The 21,751-nt window shown below is 49.7% G+C and overlaps 5 protein-coding genes across 5 annotated transcripts; 2 read left to right on the top strand and 3 right to left on the bottom strand.

Moving 5' to 3' along the window:
- Positions 1-4,529: 4,529 nt before the first annotated feature.
- UCRPA7_539 (putative clavaminate synthase-like protein) lies at positions 4,530-5,280 on the bottom strand (the record flags this gene model as incomplete). The annotated part of the gene is made up of 3 exons (XM_007913134.1): positions 4,530-4,832; positions 4,885-4,982; positions 5,043-5,280. The coding sequence occupies 3 exons, from the start codon at positions 5,278-5,280 to the stop codon at positions 4,530-4,532; spliced, it is 639 nt and encodes a 212-aa protein (XP_007911325.1).
- Positions 5,281-9,538: 4,258 nt separating this feature from the next.
- Positions 9,539-11,323, top strand: UCRPA7_538 (putative ribose-phosphate pyrophosphokinase protein; the record flags this gene model as incomplete). The annotated part of the gene is made up of 3 exons (XM_007913133.1): positions 9,539-9,649; positions 9,867-10,014; positions 10,068-11,323. The coding sequence occupies 3 exons, from the start codon at positions 9,539-9,541 to the stop codon at positions 11,321-11,323; spliced, it is 1,515 nt and encodes a 504-aa protein (XP_007911324.1).
- Positions 11,324-11,568: 245 nt separating this feature from the next.
- UCRPA7_537 (hypothetical protein) lies at positions 11,569-13,282 on the bottom strand (the record flags this gene model as incomplete). Its single annotated transcript, XM_007913132.1, has 2 exons — positions 11,569-11,677; positions 12,012-13,282. The coding sequence occupies 2 exons, from the start codon at positions 13,280-13,282 to the stop codon at positions 11,569-11,571; spliced, it is 1,380 nt and encodes a 459-aa protein (XP_007911323.1).
- Positions 13,283-14,501: 1,219 nt separating this feature from the next.
- Positions 14,502-16,868, bottom strand: UCRPA7_536 (putative caffeine-induced death protein 1 protein; the record flags this gene model as incomplete). Its single annotated transcript, XM_007913131.1, has 1 exon — positions 14,502-16,868. One exon carries the CDS (start codon positions 16,866-16,868, stop codon positions 14,502-14,504), a length of 2,367 nt encoding a protein of 788 aa, XP_007911322.1.
- A 2,195-nt stretch (positions 16,869-19,063) lies between these two features.
- On the top strand, positions 19,064-21,692 carry UCRPA7_535 (putative transcription initiation factor iif subunit alpha protein; the record flags this gene model as incomplete). The annotated part of the gene is made up of 4 exons (XM_007913130.1): positions 19,064-19,084; positions 19,450-20,880; positions 20,937-21,375; positions 21,439-21,692. The coding sequence occupies 4 exons, from the start codon at positions 19,064-19,066 to the stop codon at positions 21,690-21,692; spliced, it is 2,145 nt and encodes a 714-aa protein (XP_007911321.1).
- Between the last annotated feature and the right edge of the window lie 59 nt (positions 21,693-21,751).

Raw genomic sequence — 21,751 nt, 5'->3', positions numbered from 1 at the left:
GCTAACTACAGGGACATGGATATACGGACTCTAAGCAAAGTGCATAAGGATCGATGCATCGTACAGACGGCCGAGAAGCTAGTATTAGAATGAAAGCATGTGCTCTTCCTGTAGATGGTTTGGTTGTAGGCCTCTGCTATACCACGTGAATGTTTAAACACAGCGATTATCGATGATCTACACGTTGAAACAGAGCAACAGTGCTAGTTAGCTGACCAAGTACAATGAGATGTTTGACAACACTACATGTGTGCGCACACGCAGAGAGAGAAGCCTTTATTGCTCACTAAAATGAAGATGTACATTTTGCAGATCAGTACTGTTGTGGATATAGAAAGCTAAGTAAGGTGATACGGCAATGTATGAATGAAGAGTGAAGAGGCCGGGTATAAGTAGTGTAAGTGACCCGAGTCCATATTACTTCGGCAAAGACATCATCTTGACTTAAGCTATCAAGGGCCTGCTAGTCTCATTGTGGCGAGTCACTACATAGACATAATGTTACAACTTGCAATAAATCACCACTGTTGTCCGTTCCACCTAGGCGCTTGAGAAGTGGTTTTCTACTCTCGAAGGCTAGAGTGACGGCCGATATTTGTTAGATCTTGACCAGAACAGCTGTGGGAAAGAACATGAACCTGACTCAATCATTGATTCATAGACCATGCGTTAATCCCCCGAATGGGGTCGTCCGTGTATATGTTAAATCAACATCCAGAAGAGGCTCTCAGAGCACTTCTTAGCTTATTTCCCATCAGAACACAATCTATCGGGGTATCCAACAACTTCTTGTGCAAGACATATCCTGCCGTTCTGCAATTTCTTGTTAAACAAACACACTAAACAGATCTACTCGGCATCACTCTTGTTCTCCAAGATATGGCGCTTCGGCCGAACAATCAAACCCAAATCGTACCATATTCCAATGGTACTACGGCTTATAACAGCCAAGCTTTCCCCATAACTCAGCCGCGTTTTTTAAACAGTACTGTTCATTCAGCACCGCCAGTCTTTCAGTATGGTACAGTTGTTACCGGCCGGCCGGCCATGCCGCTATTCTCTACAGCAGTGCCTTTTGTTGGAACATCGGTGATCAACGGCCCTTTCATCAACCAAACTATCATTATTCAGAACCCTAGTTATTGGCCTGGTTTAAGTCAGCCGAAGAATATGAACCCACCAAAGAGGGATCATCGCACGACTGCGGTGCAAAAGGTTCCGACTAAAACACCTCGTCCTGGAGGAAAACATTCACCGGAGGAGGACTACAAGCCTCGATTGCCGACGCGGCGGACACCTCACCCCCAGGGAATTCCCATCTTGGCAGACGATAGACGAGATGGTCAAAGGAGACGTGCCATCAAGAATAAAACTCGACGCTGATATTCGCGTCAAGGTTGAGATGTCACGATAGTGGGCCAGGATATTTAGTTGGGAGTATGGTATTGCCCTTGCAAGTTTTTAGATCAAGCAGGCCGCGCTCCAGAGTCGATGATTACGGAGCTTGACAAAGAGCCTTTTTCGGCGGCCATTGAAGCCCAGTTACAGGATGAAGGCATTCAGTTTGACCATACCTGATGGCTTTTCAGAGACAGAAGGTTCGCATAGATCAGATTTTTTGCTATCGAAGTATCGAGTTGGATGTTCAAGTTGTCGCGGTCGTGTATTGAACACTGGTAATTTTTTTTTTGCGGCTCTCATCATGGAGTATCTTCATTTTTCTCGTTGGACTACATATTTGCTTTACCATGAGATATCTCACAGAAGGAGAATGAAATAGTTGCTTGCGCCCTAGTCACAATTTGCTGCCTGAATGATATGGATAAATAATCTCGTATCTTAAAAAGTACAAAATTATGTATCATTATAGAGCACTTACACAATTGACTTCACCTTGTACGCTTCTAGACTTCCCGTATATCTGAGTGCACTGATTGTCTCTACCAGCTCCAATCTCCCATACTAACCGTTCAACCGAGGGAGAATTGTTTGTCAGTAGTACCCAATCTATCTAATTGGAAGGAGGTGAATTAGTGCAATTGCAAATATCGATTCGAATACGATTGATTGCATGAATCGACTCGACTTGTTCCCTGCATTCTATGTTAAAGCAATTCAAAAACAAAATTGATCTTCTGGGATGTCATTCATAGCGAAACGATGTGCTCGTCGCAAGCCAAAAAAACCCCTCCCTGGAGGCTGGAAAAAAAAAAAAGAGCTCATACCCAGATTCGAACAGGGGTCTCGGGAAGATCCACACAGATCAAAATCCCACGTGCTAACCTGTTTAGGTTTAGTATTTACCAAAACAATGGTCTAGTGGGTCTGAATAGGTGGACTCGTTACCTACCACTACACTATACGAGCTTAGTTGCTGATACGTGCTGCACCAAATCTGGACTGATTAACATTGTTCGAAATAGTGCTCTCGATATCGCTCAAGGCTCCTACATTCCGAAAGTGGTGACAATGCATCTTGGTGAAGCTGTTCCTAGTCAAGGCCTAAGTCTATGTAGCGTTGTTTGATCGTTCTAGTGTTACGAAATCCTTTCTTTTCGATACGTTTGGTGCGTTTAATTAGACCATTTTCACCAACCTTATCACCTCCTTCGCAGGCAATGACTAAGGTTGGCATGAGCATCAGAATTGTCGTCAAGGCCGGCATCAGGATCATTGTTGGAAAGAGCGTCTCCAGTTGTGATGGATCCCGGATGGCCTGGTCACCCTCACATTCAACTTCAAGCCAGCACGTGGGCCTATGCAACTTCACGCACACGCACGGCCCCACGTCCACGGACCGCTCAAGTTCCGAATGTTGCCCAAACGGCTTCTTTTCAGCAAGCAACTCCAGCTCCTTTCGGGCAAACAGCCCCTAATTTTTTCGGACAAGCCTTTCCAGTATATGATTATCAAGGACAGCCTGCGGGTTAATTTGTCCCACCTCTGATGGTTCCAAGCACAGGCCCTACTGTGTTTCATCAATATCATCAACAACCTCAAGTTGTACCTGGATATCAGCATGGTCCCTGGAACCCAGTTTATGCTAGCAATCATGGGCCAATTCCAGATTACACCCCTGTGTACTCCATGCCAGTGCCTATGACTCCTATGCCGGCAGCTATGGCTCCCATTCCTATGCCGATGTTTCGCTGAGTCCATTAGATGCGGCACAAGAGCTTAGGCAGTGTTACAATGTCAGGGGCCGACTAGCAACGGACAATACCTTTGTGGGAGACAGAGTCTGCTTTTAAATATTCTAGCTTTTCAGAGCCTTTCGTTAGCTTATCACTGGACTTAACTATTTGCCTAATAAAATGTTTTGTTCTTTCCACGACCTCTTTTTCTTCTTGTGTGTGCGTGGGTGTGTGGGAATATTTGCAGGTTTCAAAGCACAGATATCTTCTAAAGAACCATCAGAGTCTGATGCAGCATAAATTGTTTAAGTATGTCAAATATCCAGTCTGACGCCAATGTGTATTGGAATGATACATGCTATCTTTGAGCGTCAAGGGGGTGAGTGACTTGACTGGTTCTAAATGCAGGTAGAGCGGCGGTATGTACAGGTAGTCTTGACGAGAAACACGTCAATTAAAAGATTTCGACTCTCAAAACGCCTTTAACACTATAGCTGTTGCTGACATACGACTGTATGTGGGTGGATGAAGAAATAAGCAGTAGAATTATAAGGACGCGCCAAATACAATCTCAAACGCCTAGAACATCCGTCAACAACCTAAGTGCAAAGCACAGGAACCGTGTAGGAGTCGAGGAGTAACTAATTTAGTTGACAACATGCAAAAGTCCAAAGCTCTCATTGCTCATGAGCTTCGATGAGGCTTCTGTACCTGTGCAAGGGAAAAGAACATGGCGCCAATCTTGCGAAGACTTTGCGATGGTGAATGGGGGAACAGAAAGCGGCATGTAATGAAGTCATTCTCCAAAGCTTGAGATGCGTACGTGCAGCAAGTGGTGCTGTCTGGTTCATCCACGTATACTACTCTGGGGAATAATGAGACAGAGCGCTTTCCTCAGTTTCGAAATGCCACTATTGATAGTAAGCTCTGGAAGCTTGGGGTCTGGCTGGCTAATAAGGGGCACCAGCGGTTCAATATTGAGCATCGTAAGTGTGCTCTAATGAACACTCATAACTCATTGAAGCACGGTCTTATCAGGCTGCTCGTGGTGGTGCGGTTTGGATCTGAAACCTTCTTGGCTATTGAATCTGGCGAGTTCGCATGTTAATCTAGACTTTTCATGTACAATGAGGACTATTGAAGCTGCGCGGTTGTCGAAATAAGACACGGCCCAAATCATCGGCAAGCAACTCCCGAAGCCACGCAAATGATTATCTTTAGCAGCAATGCCCATGCTTCCAAACTTGTTGATCAAGATGCCATCCGCATCTTTCAGCGAATCGTGATTTCGCCCATAATCCTCAAAGCCAAGGAAGCGCTCAGCCCTGAGATGTATTTACAAATGAGAGCCGTAATGGGTGAAGAGAAGAAAACACACAACCACAAGTTGGGTCCTCAACTGAAGCCCTGGAGTGGCAATGCTTCAGAGGGCGCTACGAGAGGATCCCGCCACAAAGGCCGCTCTACAGACTGGATGAACTTGTCCATATAACGAATTCCCTTGTACTTATCATCCTCGATAGAGGTCTCAGCTGCGGGGAGAACGGGCGCGATAAAGGCATCCCAGTTCGGGTCAAAGAAGAAGGGCACCGAAATACGCAGCGATTCCGAGGTGTGGCAGACGCGGTGTAGCGTAGACTTATACGCGCCTCGAGTCCATTCAGCTAACATGTCGCCAATGTTGCAGAGGTAGCAACCCTGTACCGTTCGTTAACACAACTAAAGTTGCCATGCTGGACTGGAAACTCACTTCGATGGGGTCGGCATAGATCCATTCTCCTGTCTTGCTGAGTACCTGGAGAGAGTTCTTGGTCGGGTCGGTCAGGAGGAATGTCAAAATTCCGAAGTCTTAAGTCACTGCGCGTAAGTCCTCGCAGTCGCCAAAATAGAAATCAGGTAAATCCGTACCGGTATGCTCTCCAATGCCTGCCGGAGCAGGAGTCTTGGACTTTCGACCTTCATAGCCCAGTATACGCAGATTCCAGAACGCTTTATCGATGCGATCCAGGAATATGCTTTCGTCTACTTCCATGGCAAGTGCCATCGCCTGCATGACAGACTTTCCAAGTGACTCCAGTCTGTCTACATACTCATCCGAGGTCGACCTGAAGCCATCCGGTTTCGAAGGCCACTGGTTCATGCCCATTCCAGTTGTGAAAGGCGGGCAACTCGCTTCGACGGGACGGTAAAAGTCGACTGCCTTCGCACCATTAAGTTCTGTACAAAGCTGCTATTGAAGACCTCGAGACTGACCTCGTGACAGCCTTTCTCCTCATTCTTTACATACAAATAGCCGCGAGCATTATCACCTCCTTCAGTCTTTTTTCTCAACGCTATTCTGGCCTTATCCTCAGGGGTTGCAGTCTCGAAGAAGCCTCGAGCTTGCTGCAACATGGAGTTCATTAACTCCAGAGGAACTCCATGATTCTTCAAATAGAAGAATCCAACCTCCCGGCAGGCTTTGTCAATCTCAAGGGCTGTCGCTTTCTTCTGCTCTGGGTTGCTCTCGGACGACAAGAAAGGCGAAAAGTCAATGACAGGAAGTAGCGAGGCCATATCCAATGATACCCATACAATGCTTTCAACTTGTTACGGTTGGCCAAGTCTTTTGCAGATCTCGCAAAGTATCGAAGTTGAGATTGCCGCAATATGCAGGACTTTATGTGCAAGCCCCTCGTCTAGACTGTCACAGTTTCGGACGGTCTTTGTCTCGAACGATCAATAAGAATGCTAAACAGGCTGCAAGAAGGACTATGATGCATCTGTCATCAACATGACAAAAGATAAGCAACGAGTCCCTGGAGTCCCGTCGGCTTCAAAGAGTATGCTCCGTCTCACGATTCTTATCTCCAGTGGAGAATGTTGCGGAAAGTGGGGCATCACGGCGTGGTGAACTCGGGAGCCTTTAACTTCCTGCAGGCCACCGGCAGAGTCCGATAATCTTGAAGGTTACCAGAATGGGCAGGACGTGCAGATGTAGTGTCGTAGATATCCAATTCAATAACACTCTGCTTTGGCTTCAGTAGGCCTTTCAACGGATGGGGCTGTCGCCGCTTAAAGGAGTCATCGATCTGACAGGGCATTGAAGACCATACAACTCTGGGAAAGAGCTCAATTGCATCTATCCTATTGAGAGGAAAGATCTAGAGCCTGTAGATGATATCTGAATGATAAGACTGTGTGTCATGGTTTCGGAACGCTCTTGAATGCAGCCAAGACATCTGCAGTGGTTGCAACGGCGCCAAATATGCCACCCTCCGTACATACCGATTCGACAGATGCTTCATGGAGTTTTCGATCTCCGGCCGCCGTAGCATCAGAGATGAGCAAGCAATCAAGGCCCATATCATTCCCGTCACGCATAGTGCTCGTAACGCATACATCGGTGGTAACGCCGCATATGACGAGGTTCTTGATTCCGCGATTGTCGAGTAACAGCTTGAAGTCTGTATGCTGAAAGGCACTCCGGCCCGGCTTGTCGATTACGGGCTCATTCGGCAACGGTGTCAATTCCGGGACAATCTCATGGCCAGGCTCACCGCGAACGAGAAGGCGGCCCATGGGACCTGGGTCACCAATCCCCATATCTGTCTCGTTGTTGCGGCTGCGTGCATGCTCTCTACTCGACAGGGTGGACAGGTCAGGACGATGGCCTTCTCGCGTATGATAAACCTGGAAGCCCCCTTCACGAAAAGCTTCTAGTAAAGACTGTATTGGAGGTATAACATCTCTCATGGGTTTTATTGAGATGCCATGAAAATCCAAATAACCCCCGGGTGAGCAGACTAGCTGGTGTCAGTCTTTAATTCATGTCTCCTTTTCCATTGGTAACTCACAGTCAACTTGCATGTCAATGACCACCAGAGCTGTTGTAGTCGGATTGAAAGTTGCATTATGGGGCCATTTATATGGTCTCGCCAAAATTGACGGTGCAACTTCCGAGGCCATTGTGAACAGTAATGTTATTTCTGGGGTAAAGGAAGTTTTCTTCGAAAACAATGTTTGATACAGAATTGTGAGAAGCGGTTGACTGCTAAAGGTGCGGCTTAGTGGCCGAAAGCGCTACAATAGCGGGTCGCTAGCACGGCTGTCTCAAATTTACGGCATCTTAGCGGCTTCTCGTGTCATCGTCCTCAAACCTCAATCTCAACTCTCCTCAACTCCGCGAGATCGATGAAATCAGGCCAGTCGTTTCAAATGCCTGGATAGTATAACAAATCGGTAGGGCAATATGGGAATTCCACGTCTCATGGGCAGCCTCGAGCCGTATGGAGTACGTTCTCAACTCAGCGGTTCAGTCGTGATCGATGGACCAGCATTTGCATATCGCATTCTTCATATATGTCGGGGCGAATGTAAAACAACGGGTCCCCTCAGTGAGCCAACTTACCAACAGCTGAGCCAAGCAGCTTTGAGGTGGCTGGATGGGATCCAAGAATGTGGTGTTAGAATGTGAGGCTCCAGCCATAGAAACCCCTTGGATATTGCTCGAGCTAACAATTCAAAGCGCTGCAATATATTTCGACGGATATCTGCCTTTTTCGAAAAGAAATGTGCGCCTCGAGAGAGTCTTCTCAATTTCTTCGACGCTAAGTACCTACTACTCGTCAACTAGTAGTGGTATTCCATCTTTGAGCTTGTCTCATGATTCAAAAGAAATCCTGGACCCTTTTCACCCTCTCCGCGCTGCCACATCTCGCAGCAAAAATCACCTCCCTATCCCACCATTACTCGTTCCTGCAATTCTCGACGGTTTAAGAGCTTCCGGGCGGTACAGTGGGCTCACTCATCTGGTGCCTGGGGAAGCTGATACATTCTGTGCAAGCCTTGTGAAACAGCATGGGGGAATCATCCTAACGTCTGACTCTGATCTGCTTTTATACAACCTTGGGTCGGAGGGAAGTGTGGTGTTTTTCAAAGATGTCGATAACAATAATGCTCCTGAAAATGTGAAGTCCAGCACTCGAGGCCTAGAGATCGAATCGACTCTGACGAGTGTGTCTGGTTTGGTGTTCACCACGAAGCACCTGATGGAAAGACTCTCTCTTGTCGCTGAAGAAGGGCTCCTGTCCTTGGGGTTTGAACTGCAAATGGACCCGTATCCACCATTCTCAGAAGTTGTCAAGCGGTCCAAGGTGAAACATTCGAGCTCAAAAAATCTCGACGAGTACAATGAATTCGTCTCTCAATATCGGCTTACTTTACCTGTGGATCTGGGCATGCCCCTTTATCTGTCTGGACTGGACCCTAGAGTATCTGAATTTATTCTGCAATGGACTGGAGATGCGGCTGCTTATAGTGCAGAAGTTGGAGGGTTGCCGGATCGTGAGATAACCATTTTCCTTCCGCCACTTCTTGATCGTTGGGATCGAACAAGTGCTTGGGAATCCAGCGTATCTATACGTCAAGTTGCCTACGGCTTGATGAACCTGTACAATTTCCGCAAAGGGCTGTCTTCTGTGGCAGAGTATCGACGCGCGCAGTCCAAGGTCTCCAAGGGTCGGCAGATCCCGCTACCTCAACCTGCAGAGCTTGTCGAGTCGAGCAAAGATCTCCTTGCTTCAATTGAGAAGATCAAGAAGAATTTAAAGCTGCAACACCTGCAGTGGATCGTGCTGTCCATGGATCAAGACCTCCTCCAAGCTAAAGAGCTGGAAAAGGAGGCTTTGACGCTGGAGCAATGGAGACTAGCGGCAAAGTGCAATGGGCAGCTCGACATTACATCCTGGGACACAATTCACCTTGCGGCTCAGGTTCAGGGATATCTCTACTCGTTAAGAATCCTGCAACAGGTTCTCGGCTTTCTACAGCAAGTCTTTGGAGACGCTCTACCCAAACACCAAACCGAACTAAAGGTAGAACTCACATCTCTCCCTACAATATCACAATTTCCCACGATCGGCGATTTATCTACGATCTTTGTTCGACTCAAACAGTCTGGTGGCCTAGACATGTTAAGAAAAACAGCCGATCTCGCCTCAGATATTCCTTTCGAAACACCACGAGGACGGAAGCCCAGAAAGAAAAACAGAGACAAGAAAACAAACAGGTCAACGATACAACACCGAGCAGCCGCTTCATTACGTAACCCTTTCGATGTTCTAGGCTAATGTGCTCATCGATTCACTTCAGCAGCAGAGGGCGGTTACAGGGACCATCGACGAAATGGCCGTATTGAAAGAACTTTAGCTGAGAGAAAAGCAACCAGCTAGCAGCCGGGGCTGTGGCTGAAGATCATCATATCATATGAAGCCATTACTGGTCCATGGAAGAGCACATGGTCCGTGCGCAGCGGACAGGGAAACAGGCCCCGCAGTCAAAAGGCTGCTCGGGGCATTTTTAGCTCTGCTCAAATTTAAAAGCTTTCCCTCCTCCCACCGCCTGCAAAAATCTGACCTGCCATCATGCGAGGAACGCTGATTTTCGCGGGCTCGTCCTGCCCAGCTCTCACAGGCAAGATATGTGAGAACCTGGGTATGGCTCCGGCCGAGGCGGAGCTCACGCAATTCTCAAATGTTTGTGGTGCTCTTTCCCCATCCCATCTCCTTCCTCCTACTTCTCCCCTCTGCTCAGCTCAGCTCTGCCTCTAGCTCTGTCTGCTGCGTGGCCGCGCGAGGATGACGATGCAGGGGGCGGCTGCGGCTTTGAGAGCAAGCGAGCGAGGGAGCGCCTTCAATTGCTTTGAAAGAGTGTAGACATCGAGACTGACCGTGGCACTGGCCATTTTTCTAGGGCGAAACAAGTGTAAGAATTCTGACGAGTGTTCGAGAGAAGGATGTCTTCGTGGTGCAGTCCGGCAGCCCCAAGATCAATGACACAATCATGGAGCTACTGATCATGATCTCCGCCTGCAAAGGTGGCTCAGCGAACAAGGTCACTGGTGAGCATGAAGCCCTCTCCTCATTTGACTCATCTGGCTAACACACTGTGAAGCTGTTCTACCGTACTTCCCTTACAGCCGTCAGTCGAAGAAAAAGTCCCACCGAGGAGCCATCACAGCACGCATGCTGTCCAACCTCCTCAACGTAGCAGGAGTAAAGCATGTCATTACCGTGGATCTGCATGCCTCCCAGATGCAAGGCTTCTTCAAGTGCCCTGTCGATAACCTTCATGCCGAGCCGTTGATTGCCCGCTGGATCCGGCATAACGTTCCTAATTGGAAGGAAGCTGTGGTGGTGTCAAAGAACCCGGGTGGCACAAAGAGAGTTACATCGCTTGCCGATGCTTTGAAGCTGAACTTCGGAATTGTCACAACAGACAAGAAGAGAGCAGGGGCCAACATGACTTCAAGCATGATCATGAACCAGTTGGACAGTCTAGAACCTCTCGATCCTGCAACTGTTGGATCGAGCTCCACAAGAGATGATCTGGAGAATGGAGATTCTGCGCGCCACACGCCAGACAGCTCCCAAGGACGACCATCACGCATCGTCGCTGATGCACAAGGTTCTCCTCGACGGTCTAATGGGCCGCCGTTGCGAACAACTAACATCCCCAATCGATCTAGACACCATCCCAGTCGATCTCAAGCCTCCCAGGCAGATCAACAGGATGAGGAGACTGAGACTGAAGGCGAAGGCAGCAGTTATAATGATCAACGAGCGCCGGAGGTCACCCATGGACGGCTGTACCAAGGCCACATTGTTCCGGATGATTTTCCTTCCCCAGCCACCTCAGCGGCCGATACAAACGTACCGGATGATGACCCAATGGCCATGTCCCATGCATCTTCGTTCTTCGCTCCCGAACCTCATGCTTTAGGCGGATCAGGCGATGCTGATGGAAGCTCTGATGAAGAGGAAGACAAGCTCAAGGATCCTAAGGTGGAGCACATGATCACGCTGGTTGGCGACGTTAGAAACCGCTCAGTCTTCATTGTCGATGACATGATAGACAAGGCAGGCTCATGGATTGCTGCCGCCGAGACGGTCATGAAGCGTGGCTTTGCCAAGAAAGTCTACTGTATCGCGACCCATGGTGTTTTCGGAGGAGATTGCCTTGCGCAAATGCAGGCTTGCGAATGCATTGACACAATCGTCGTCACAAACAGCTATCCTATACGCGAAGAGAAGGCGAGGAATGCCAGCAAGCTCGTAGTCCTGGACCTGTCATACTTGTTGTCAGAAGCCATCCGACGCAACCATTATGGAGAATCGATCTCGCCCCTGTTCCAACACATTGCAGACTAGGACTCTGGCTTCTGGGGTCGCGATAAGCGACAAACTCTGTAAGAGCCTCTGGCTGCTTCTTCTTTTGCTTACTACTCTGTATAATTTGTGAGGGTAAGATATGACTGTGATGACTGGCGGGACATGAGCGCGGCGTCTGGCATGGTTGCTATACGGACATGGCTTATCGGAAGGGGCGGTTTAGAGACATTAACCAAATCAGATACCACTTTATCGTCTTGCTAAGACGATCTTTGAGCACAGCTCTATTTCGTGCACATCATGACTGTGTTCTCCTTCCTCTTTCTCTCTTTCCTTTCCCAGCGATGCTGCCTCTGGGCAGCAGGGCCTCGTCCGCTCTCCATGGATGAGTCTCTAACGGAGCGTTGGTAGAATGTACTCGATTTCAGAAGGCCCTTTGTCATGGCACTCGTGGCCACTTCCATCCGGTTGGTGGACAATGGGCAAGATAACACTCTCGGACATAATTGCAAACATGAGCGCACTTGTGTGACAACCTCTATTTTGTCTTTCTGCCATTCGTTGGATTCTCAAAAGCCTTCCGGCGCTATTTGTGTAGGAATGGCTGCCGAACTTCATACCGTCTCAAAGCTACTTCATAATTGATAAACTTTCCCCTCCTCGTTTCACATCTATTCCATACCGCGATATAAAGGAGCCGTCTATAGAAGGTTGATGTTCTACGAACATTGGCTGTGCGACCTGTCGGTCGGTCTCTCTCCTCCATCGATGTTCAATGCCGTCCTTGGCCTTCAAAGCGTTTGTTAGCGGCACTCCAAGCAAGCCAGGGTACACGTTCGTAGACTCTAGCGTGATCATTGGCAGTCTGAATTCGGACGCCCAGAACTCGTTGGGTACCAGAGGCTGGTAGTGATTGTTGCCTACATACAAAATGAAAAGATGTCTGGAGTTGTACGATCCCCTAGTTGTCACAAAAGTGATCTCTTGCTTTTCGTTTAGTGTGTAGATGATGAGGAAAACGTGGTATAGATCTGCGGTGACATCAAACATATTCAGCGGCGTGTATGTGCTAGGCATACACAAGATCTGATATAGATTCGCGCATGTATTGGTGGGCTTACCGCCCTCCGGACTCGTCTTAGTCGCGTAGAATTTCTTGTTGAGAGCCTTGTATGATTCGTGCCGCGGATGCTTACTCTCTCGAAGGATATGGCAGAAGTGTGCGAAATGCTCTCCCTTGACTCTGTGATGGTATCTCCAGTCCCCGTAGATGTGGATTGCAATTGCCTTCCAGAAGCACTCCCCGGATGCCCCTTGGTAATTGGGTATGCAGAGAAATGGCACCTCTTCCACAAGCGGAAGACCCTTGATCAGAGGGGTTCTGTGCTTGCGCTTTCCTGTTGTCAATTCTGCTTTGTATAACGCCTTGTGTGCTTGGTCGTGGTCATTCGGCCATCCCTCCTCATAAGAGTAGACAGAGGAGACGTCTCCATAAACCTCAGCTTCTTCTTCCTTTGATAGGTCACTTGGTAAATTATACGTGTCGCGGAACTTCTTCATGAGCAGCCTATGATGCTCCAGACCCTCGGTGGGCGCAGGGGTCTTCCCCTGGTCAGTATTTTGATCCTGGAAGATGAGCAACTTCTCATCTGACAGTCCATAGAACGATGGCGGATCCATATCTGTTGTACTCTGGCTGCTTTTTGTTGGCGAGTCTTCTGTCAAGTTGATCACCTCTAGCTCCTGGCCGTCATCTTTCTTGGTGTTGGCTTTACTGGTACGAGTCTTTGGGATCGTCACTTCCAGTACCTTGCTTCCCACAGGCACCAACGGCTCGGGACGCCGAATAGTCTCCAGATCTCGCAGCCAAAGTCTCTTCCTAGCGGCAGCATCACTCTCCTGGCCGCTTTGACCCGGGACAGTCTGCGTGGCTGCCGGCCTCTGTTGCTCGCCCTTGTCATCAGCCGAGCGGATAGAGATCTTGAGTCGCTCAATCATTTTGCCCTCGCTATTCGGCGCCACAGCGATGATCGGCTGCACATCTTTCCCGAGGAGGTTGTTGAGCACAAGCTGTGCTATATCGCCAGCACTCTGCTGACTACCACCGCCCTCGGACACAGATACATCTAACTCCCCCCTGGCTATGACAACCTCGTCGCCAGCCCCACCAACATCAGGAGCGAGTTTCTCCCCTTCGGAACCAGGCCGATAGTGTGGTCCTCTCCGTAAGCGGTAGACCCGGTCTGGACAGGGATTGTCGTCTTCGCGCCTCCGCCGGCGAGGTACTTTGCTTACAATTGCTGGAAGCTTGGGAGGCTTAGGCGGCTTAGGCGGAGGAGGAGGCGGCGGCGGGCAGGGCGTATCTGTTGGAGGAGAAGGGGAGTTCTGTGCGGCTTGAGCAGGCGCTGCTCGGATGGCTAATGCTCTCCACTCCAAGCCTATCTCGGTCTTGATGCTGGGAACTAACTTCTTGGGAGGCATTGCGGTTGATTTCTCTTTCACATCAGTTGCTGGAGATAATAGACTCTCTTCACTTTTGAAGACGCTCCCTCAGTGCTTGGGGCAACGGACGTGATTGATCTGGTGAACTACTTAAAAGAGATGGCTTCTTTGGCCATATATGACAGACTACATGCTTGTCGTCTTCGACAATCCTTAGATCCAGGGCTGAATGCTATGTTTCTCTATACTTTTGACATCTAATAAAGGAAATGCCCAAAGAGCTCAATCGTGCCGCTTCCGGCAGCTATCTCCTACTGTCTAAAGAATTATCAAGTATGCTCAAGGCTTGCGAGACAAAGAGACTTAGACGCGAGACCGTCCAATCATATCAAGAGTTGCCGAACCAGTTCATTAGACAAAGAACAGTAGTAACAGGATATTCGAAGCAAGAAATCTAGAAGGACAGATTGGAAAAATCCAGAATGACACGGAAAACGTGGGGCGCCTATCTCACAGGATCCAAGACAAATTTCTTGGCGGGATGCATCAGGGGTGGAATGGACTTTACTCATAATCTTCACATTCTTGACTATCAAGCTATCTAGGTAATAGCTGATGTAATGCGACAATCAGAACAAGAGCCTTTGACCTAGCTCATGATGCAAAGTAACTCTGTGTAGTTACTAGTCCACCACTGATGGATGTAAAGTTGCTATGGTTTGATGGTACATGGTCCTATTACACAGCGGGCTGCGCGGGCGACAGTGTGATCGCCTCACTCGTCGAAAAGCTTGTTCCCGTGAATCTCAACGAGGAGCTCGGAGAAAGAATCGCGTTCTCGCTTCTTGTCCGCCGTCACATCCTCGAGCAAATCCTCAGGTACCACATTTCGGCCTGCATTTCTAATGATTCTCCATGCTCTGCGGAACTCGTCTCTTATGGCGACAATTCCATTATGTGTGACCGTCCGCGCCACATTGTGGTCCAGCTCGAAAGGATCTTCAATGGCAAACAAATATCTGTGCCGAATCTCCTTCACCTCGCCCCCTTTAGACTTGTCATGTGACGACTTGGGAGGTTCGCCAGGTGACGGAAGCGGCTGCGAGGGAGTGGTCGTCGGGGTGGGTGTACTTGACTCTATTGGAGTCTGAGGGTTTGCTTGCATTAGATGCGGCTCCGAAGCTGGCGGTGGAGCACCCTTATTCTGGACCTCGAACACGGTCTTCGCACCAGTCCATCCCTTTTCTTGCTTGCTCAGGAGCCCACCATGTGTTCGAATACTCAGCACATCTCGACCCCAATCAAATCCACGTATCTGGATAGTACTCATCATGTTGCTCTGTGCGAAGTATTCGAAGAAGCCGCGAATGAGATATCCAATAGAGTCCTGGTTCTGCGTAAGGCTGCCCTGTCGTGCCAGGTTTTTGATCGCATCCTCGTCCCTCCAGAACTGAACGTTTCTACCTTTGCAGACCATTGTCTCTTCGACAATTTCCGGTGGGAGATTTGGATCGGGTGGAGGTGCTATCGCTTGGAGATTCGGACACACAAAAGGCTGGGCGACGTTGACAAGGTAATGCAGCATCATGAGTACATATCCATAACTGCTAAGCGTACCCCTGTAAGGAGTGTTGATGCCACGCACTTTGGCCCAATGTTTTACAAACAATACTAGTGGTCTGACTCGAGGATCTGTGTGCGAGTAGCACCGAAGAAGAAGGGTATTGTGCAGTGCTAGATGTGCGGAGAAGTTGATATCACATTGTACTCCAACTCCAGACTTCGGGAACTCCAGACGATCTTTGTACGGATCTCGTGGCTGATTAGGAGCCAGCTTTGCCGGGTCGGACAAAGTGTTAATCTTTGCTAACAGGTGGGATAACTCCGCGGTAACGGGTATGACGAAGTCGAAATACTCTCCCATCTTGTCTGTCGGTTTCATGGGGCTCCGCAGAAGCGGCAGATATGCTTTGATGGCGGTGGCATCTTCTTCAGCGTACAAGTCTTTTTCCAATGCCTTGTCAAATTCCTTGGCAAGTTGGAGGGATTTGTGCCTCCTTGCGACAGCCTTGAGACTGAGATTTCCGAGAGATTCTGCAAACGCCGTGACTTGCTCCCTTATGTCCTCGTGCGAAATGCCTGCTATGTAGTGTCGTATTACTGCGGAAAGTATCTCATTTGACGGAGATGCAGAGTCATGACCACCAAGATCAAGCATGAGCTTTATTGCCCTGCTGTGATACTGTGATGCTGTTTCGTACTGCGCTTGCTCAAGGAGCATTAATTCAATCGACGGAATTCTCTTCAGCTGGTCTGCAGCTAATTGGAGCTCCCTGTTGTAGGCCAAGGGGTCTAAGCCAAATGTGAGCTTGTTCTGTACGTCTTTCCAGAAGTCAATCCTCTTCTGAGCGAGACCTTCTTGGTGATCATCCTTTTCATGTATATGACGACATTCCCACATCAAAGCAAGCCTCTCGCCTTCCATCTGGGTGAAAACCCCGGCTAGAGAACGGTTTGATGGCATGTTGGTGCTGGGTGACCGTTCAAAGGTCAAAGATACGTAGCTTTCCAGGCTAGTCCTCAACGCGTCATCCGCGAGACCTCGCAGAAAGGCATGGCAGACATCATTGAGTATCTTGAAATCCTCTGCGCTGAAGTCGGCGGCGGTTGAGTGACTGATATCCCTACCGCCCAGCTTCCTCAGGAGTCGTTTTGCCATGTTGTAGTAGCCAAGTAGGTGAACGTTGGCGCCTTGCTTAAAATTGTCTAATGATTGCTGGTACTTTTCACTTCCAGGAAGTCCACCAGCATCAGATAACTTCGAGCTATGACCTGCATTATTGCTGTCGGCAGGATCTGTCTGACGCGTCAGACCGTCGGTCACGTCTTCGTGTCTATCTTCCTCCTCGGCTGCTGCATCATCATCTAGACCTTTCTCCCACTTCAATCGCTCCTCACGTAGATCATGTAGGAGTTTTTCTGGAGGCTTCTCACAAAGCTTGATGATTGGAACACGTGTTCTTGTAAGCAGGCGCGCTCCGAGTCCAACATCAAGAAAAGCTTTCTCAATCACTCGAGGTATAGCGGAGTCGTTGGAATCCGGCTGGGGTATTGATAATGGAGAAATAAGCCCCAAATCCATATCTGAAGCCTTTGTTGCGAAACCAGAGGACAAGCTCCCAAAACACTTGAGTTGTACACTCATAGGGGGAAAATTTCCCAGACCGTTTTGTTCCCGCTCATGTTGAGTAACAGCTGCGCGGCAGATCTGCTCAATCATAATTCTGAACGACTCCTTCTCCATGATCTCAGCATGTTCAATTTCAGCATTGACGAGGATCTCATTGCACAAGCTCTCGAGCAGGGCTACCTGGCTCTTCAAGTCTTCAGGTCTGACGTGATTCTGCCTCGGGTTGAAAAGAGTACCACCCGAGTGTCTTGGGTGTCTCGATGACGTGGAATCAAATTGTTGTCCTCCATGCTGATTCCTGCCCCCGAACTCCCCCTGGTGACCATGTTGTGGTCTCCAGTCATGGCGCTCCCTGGCGGGCACAAAGCCTGGATATGATGGAGACTGTTGGTGACGCGCTTGAGACGGGTATGAACCGCCGGAGAGAGGAGGATTTGGGTATCCCTGATTTTGATATGTGGGCCGGAAAGTGGCTGATTGAGGGCGTTGGTCCCTTTGCTGACCTGAGGAGTTGTGTTGGCGATTACCATACCCGGAAGCAGGGCTTGCAAAGGATCGAGATGCTTGAGATTGAGGCGGACGATGGTCGATAGGGATGGACAACTGAGCAGACATTTGCCGCCGTTGAGCCTGATTGGGCCGTTTGCGACCTTTTTGCCCCTGTGACTGCTTGCTCGTGCTGGTAGCCTCTTCTATTCCAACGTCCAGAGGTGCATCTTGCTGAGAGGTGCTTTGATTACCATCATTATCGGAGTTATTCAGGATTAGATTTCGCAACCGATCCTCGAGAGGAGCGCCATTGCCCTGCGTTGCCTGCATTGTTGCTTATGCTTCTAACAGGGATCCAGCCAAGATTGGCAGTACTCAAACAAGTGTGAAGAACCACCGGGCCTGGAAGGCTGAGATCAGACGACAGAAAGGTGCTAGCAATCCCGGAAGGTCACCGCAGGAAGTAGGAAAGATTGCGTGAGGGACTTGAGAGCCCCAATCAGTCCAACAAGATGCGCACATGCAGGTACTCTGCTGCTGTTGCTAAGAAGAGAACGCAAACAAAGTAGTGGAAATGACAGTTTCAAGAAAACAAACGTTGAAGAGTAGAACCACCTCGATCAAAGAGTAGAGTCAAGCATAAGCCTCAAGGGAGCTATGCGACGATCAGGAAGGGAGCTCTGGCGAAGGGTTCAGATGTTGAGTCCGTCCAGTCAGGAAGGGCTCCACCTCCACGAAAGGACAACGGCACTTTGAGGTCTCGGAAGGAACGAGCTGTAGGACCCTGGAAGGTTCGCACAACGCGACCGGATGTTATACCGTGACTCAAGACACGGCGCTGAAATCGGGCGCTGAGAAGTGGCCCTTCACGCCGTGACTGGGCTGATACAGCTGCCCCTCAACCCCTCAGGTGCAAGCGAAGCTCGACAATTGGGACAGATTCGAATCAGGCCAGTCAGCCAGTAGTGGGGTTTGCTGGCTTTTGCTGGCTTTGTGGCCCAGGTAAGGCAAACGGGATAATCTGCCCTGTCAAAGGGTGCCACAGATGTTGTCAAGCGGTCTCTGGAGATGGTGATGAAACAGAACGCTGCTGGTGTCCCCTATCATTCTTGCAGTGGCGCGAACCGGTGGTGATGCTAGGTGATCTGAAAGTGTGAGTGTGAGATGATGAAAAGCTCCCTGCAAGATAGAAGCTCACTCCGTATGCAAGCTAATACCAACCAAGGGCCTCTAAGCAGACTACATAGATACCTACATAGGTACTCCTCCGCCAGGGTAATAATTGTTAGTTTCGGCAAGGGTATCACTACCTCCTTAACAAGACGTCACTGCCTTTGTATAGTTGATAGGCACATAATAATAAATAGAAGATTGTAGAGCTTGATGAGTATTTCGACTCTCAATTTTGAGTATCTTCCATTACTAGGTATTCGAAAATTAACGTTAATCACCCTGGTGGAGGAGTAGAGTAGGTACATTGAGTTGGGCCTAGCGAAGCTTGAGTGACGCATCTGGTCTGTGCAGAATTGCAACACGATAAGGTACGTATCTATCATGTACTGCTAGCTTCTCTTTTGGTGCAGATACCACAGACTTTTGGCTGTAAGGTACCAGGGGGTACCTCACATGTGGAAATGGTAGCAGCTTGTTAGGTCACAATGGGAACGCCAGGCAGGCAGGTACGACCTACTACTACGAAGTATGTCACAATGAGCCTCCTCCATTTTCCTTCGCCTCACTTTCTCTCACCTTTGACATCTCAACGCCTGTCGTCCTGCGCCCGAACCCATTTTCGTCGCATCCAGAACAAAGAAATCGCGCTTCCCTGCCGCGTTCTTTGATTCTGGAGCCTTTGCGCCTATCATCGGCGACTTGTCAACTGCAAGCGTTCTCTAGACGCGAGATCTCGTATTTCCTTCGCCAAGATCTCAGAATTCATACGCGCCTCTACTTTGCCCGAACTCACGCCATCTCGCCAGCATTAGAAAGGAACTTTTAAGTCAGCGACGCAACATCTGCCGCCACTGTTGAACTCTCACCTCAGCCTGCAAGGGACCAGCATCGCGGTTCTCTGGCGCGTTCCCCTCACTCCGTCGTCATGAGTGCCTCTCCATCTGGCCTGCCCAACGGGCGCAACCCACCTCCTGCTGGTGCTCCTCCACTGCGACGCAAACCCCGTACTGCCGATCCTCTAGTCGCGCGAAAGAAGCCTGTCCAACGTCCGAGAGCCTCGGGCACAGCGCAGCCGTCGAACGGTGTCCAGAATGGATCTTCGCTGCCTGGCAAAGTGTTGCAGCCGAATTTGGGCATCAGAACTGCGACTGTAAGAGACGATCAGATCAAGGCATGGCGAGCACGACGGGCCGCCAATGGCGGTTGGTGGGATCCATTGCCCGCGGGGGGCGAGGAGTTTCCTCTCATCATCACAAAGCGAGATATCAAGGCTGGTAACCGGTTCCATGTGATGCGCTTGTCGCAGACAAAGTCTATCAATGACGTCGATCCTACGAATCCCCTACAGTTTGAGCGTCCTGTCAATCTTCACCGACGTGATCCTCGCCAATTGCCGGCAGGGAGACCCATCAAGGACGACAGCCCGACCCCGGCGCCCGCCGACGAAGCTGAGGCTGAACGGCTGGCAAAACTCAAAGCTGAACGGGATGCTCAACGAGCTATTGATATGTCGCAGATTGCGCCCGTCGCGAAAGATGCCAATCCCAAAAAGCAGAACCAGAAACCAGAGAAGTCAACTGCCCAGACCTACTATCCCAGGTCGACGGATGCCCAAAAGAAAGAGTCGACCATTCGCTACGAAGAGTCCATTCCTTGGGTTCTTGAGGATGATTCTGATGGGAAGAATGTCTGGGTTGGATCCTACACCGCACCGCTCTCAGAGTCCAACGTCGCTCTGGTCCGGGATAACATGGGCTTCCGTGTGATCCCGCTAGAGAAATACTACAAGTTCACCCACAGGCCGCCCTTCAAGACTTACACTCTGGATGAGGCAGAGAAGATGATGAACAAGAAGATGACCGCTGGTCGTTGGGTCATGAGGGATCAGGAGAAGGCCAAACAGGAAGCAGAGTATGATGAGTACAGGCGATATCTCCACGGCCCGTCCCGAGTCAAGCTGGAGAGCAGCACTTTTAGAGCCGCTGCAAGGTCAGAGAAGCAGGATCATGATGACATTGACATGTCTGGAGACGAGTTTCAGGATGATGATGAGAACCAGGGTCTTGAATCCGACAAGGACGAAGAAGTGAAGGATTCTCGCGAGCGTATTCGTCGTGAGCAGCTGGGTGCCAATCTTTTTGGTGACGCTGATGAGAATACGGTTGAGAAAGAACAAGCGGAGGAGCTCATGGAGGAGCTAACTCGCAAATTGCATGGCAAGGAAACACAACGTGCCCTTGTGAAGCTCGAGAAGCACATGGAGTATATGAGTGATTCGGAGGACGGATGGGGAGATTCTTCGGTGCGTATTTACCTACTAAGGCTTTTTAGAGCTTATGATGACTGACCAACTCGCAGAGTGATGACTCTGGAAAAGAAGATGCGGATGCTAAGAAAGAAGGTGATGCCCAAGGGAAGGGTGATCAGAAGTCCGGTACTGCATCTAAGGGTACAAGTACTCCTTCTAGCAAGCAGAAGGCGGCTGAGAATGCTAAGAAAGGCAAGTCGCTAAAGCGGCCGGGCTCTCCAAATTTATCTGAGTCAAGCGAGAACGAGTTGGCCCGAAAGAAGAAGAAGCAGGCCACCGGGTCAGCCGTGCCTAGTCGCTCTAGTACGCCCATGCCGGGCCAGCAGCGTGGCAAGGCGAACGCTGGTGCCACCAGCGATGGCGAGGGTGAGATGTCAGATGGCGGACGCGTCCGAAAGATCAAGCTTGTTACTGGGACTGGTGCGAGAGGTACCCCCGTGGGGTCCAGAGCTGGAAGTCCTGCCCCGGGGCAAGGACAACGGTCTCCCGGTGAGTCTTTCCATTATTGTGTTATTGCCGGTTCCCTTTTTACTGATCTATCCTCTTTCGTAGGCTCAGCGTCTCCTAATGCAGCGGGTCCTTCGACCCCAGCAGCCGGAGGACAGGGTGGACTGGTTGAGGCTTGGGAGATCACCCAAGCCCTTGCAGCCAATCCACAGGGTATCTCTGTCGGCCAACTTATGAGGCAATTCCAGACTCGTGTTGGCGAAGGTGATGGCCAGATGTCGAGGCGGGACTGGATTAAACTGGTAAAGGACAATGCCAAGTGGGGTGCAGACAAGCTGTTGCGCCCAAAGGATAAATAAGCCCTTTGCTTTCGCGAGGAGCATTCCAGGCGTTGATGGATGAAGGTCCACTGTCATAA

Source organism: Phaeoacremonium minimum, assembly GCF_000392275.1.
Source record: "Phaeoacremonium minimum UCRPA7 unplaced genomic scaffold PA7_03_scaffold_39, whole genome shotgun sequence".
In the NCBI taxonomy this organism is placed as follows: Eukaryota; Fungi; Ascomycota; class Sordariomycetes; order Togniniales; family Togniniaceae; genus Phaeoacremonium; species Phaeoacremonium minimum.
Note: the sequence above shows the minus strand (reverse complement) of the source record. Positions and strands in the feature narration are given on the sequence as shown.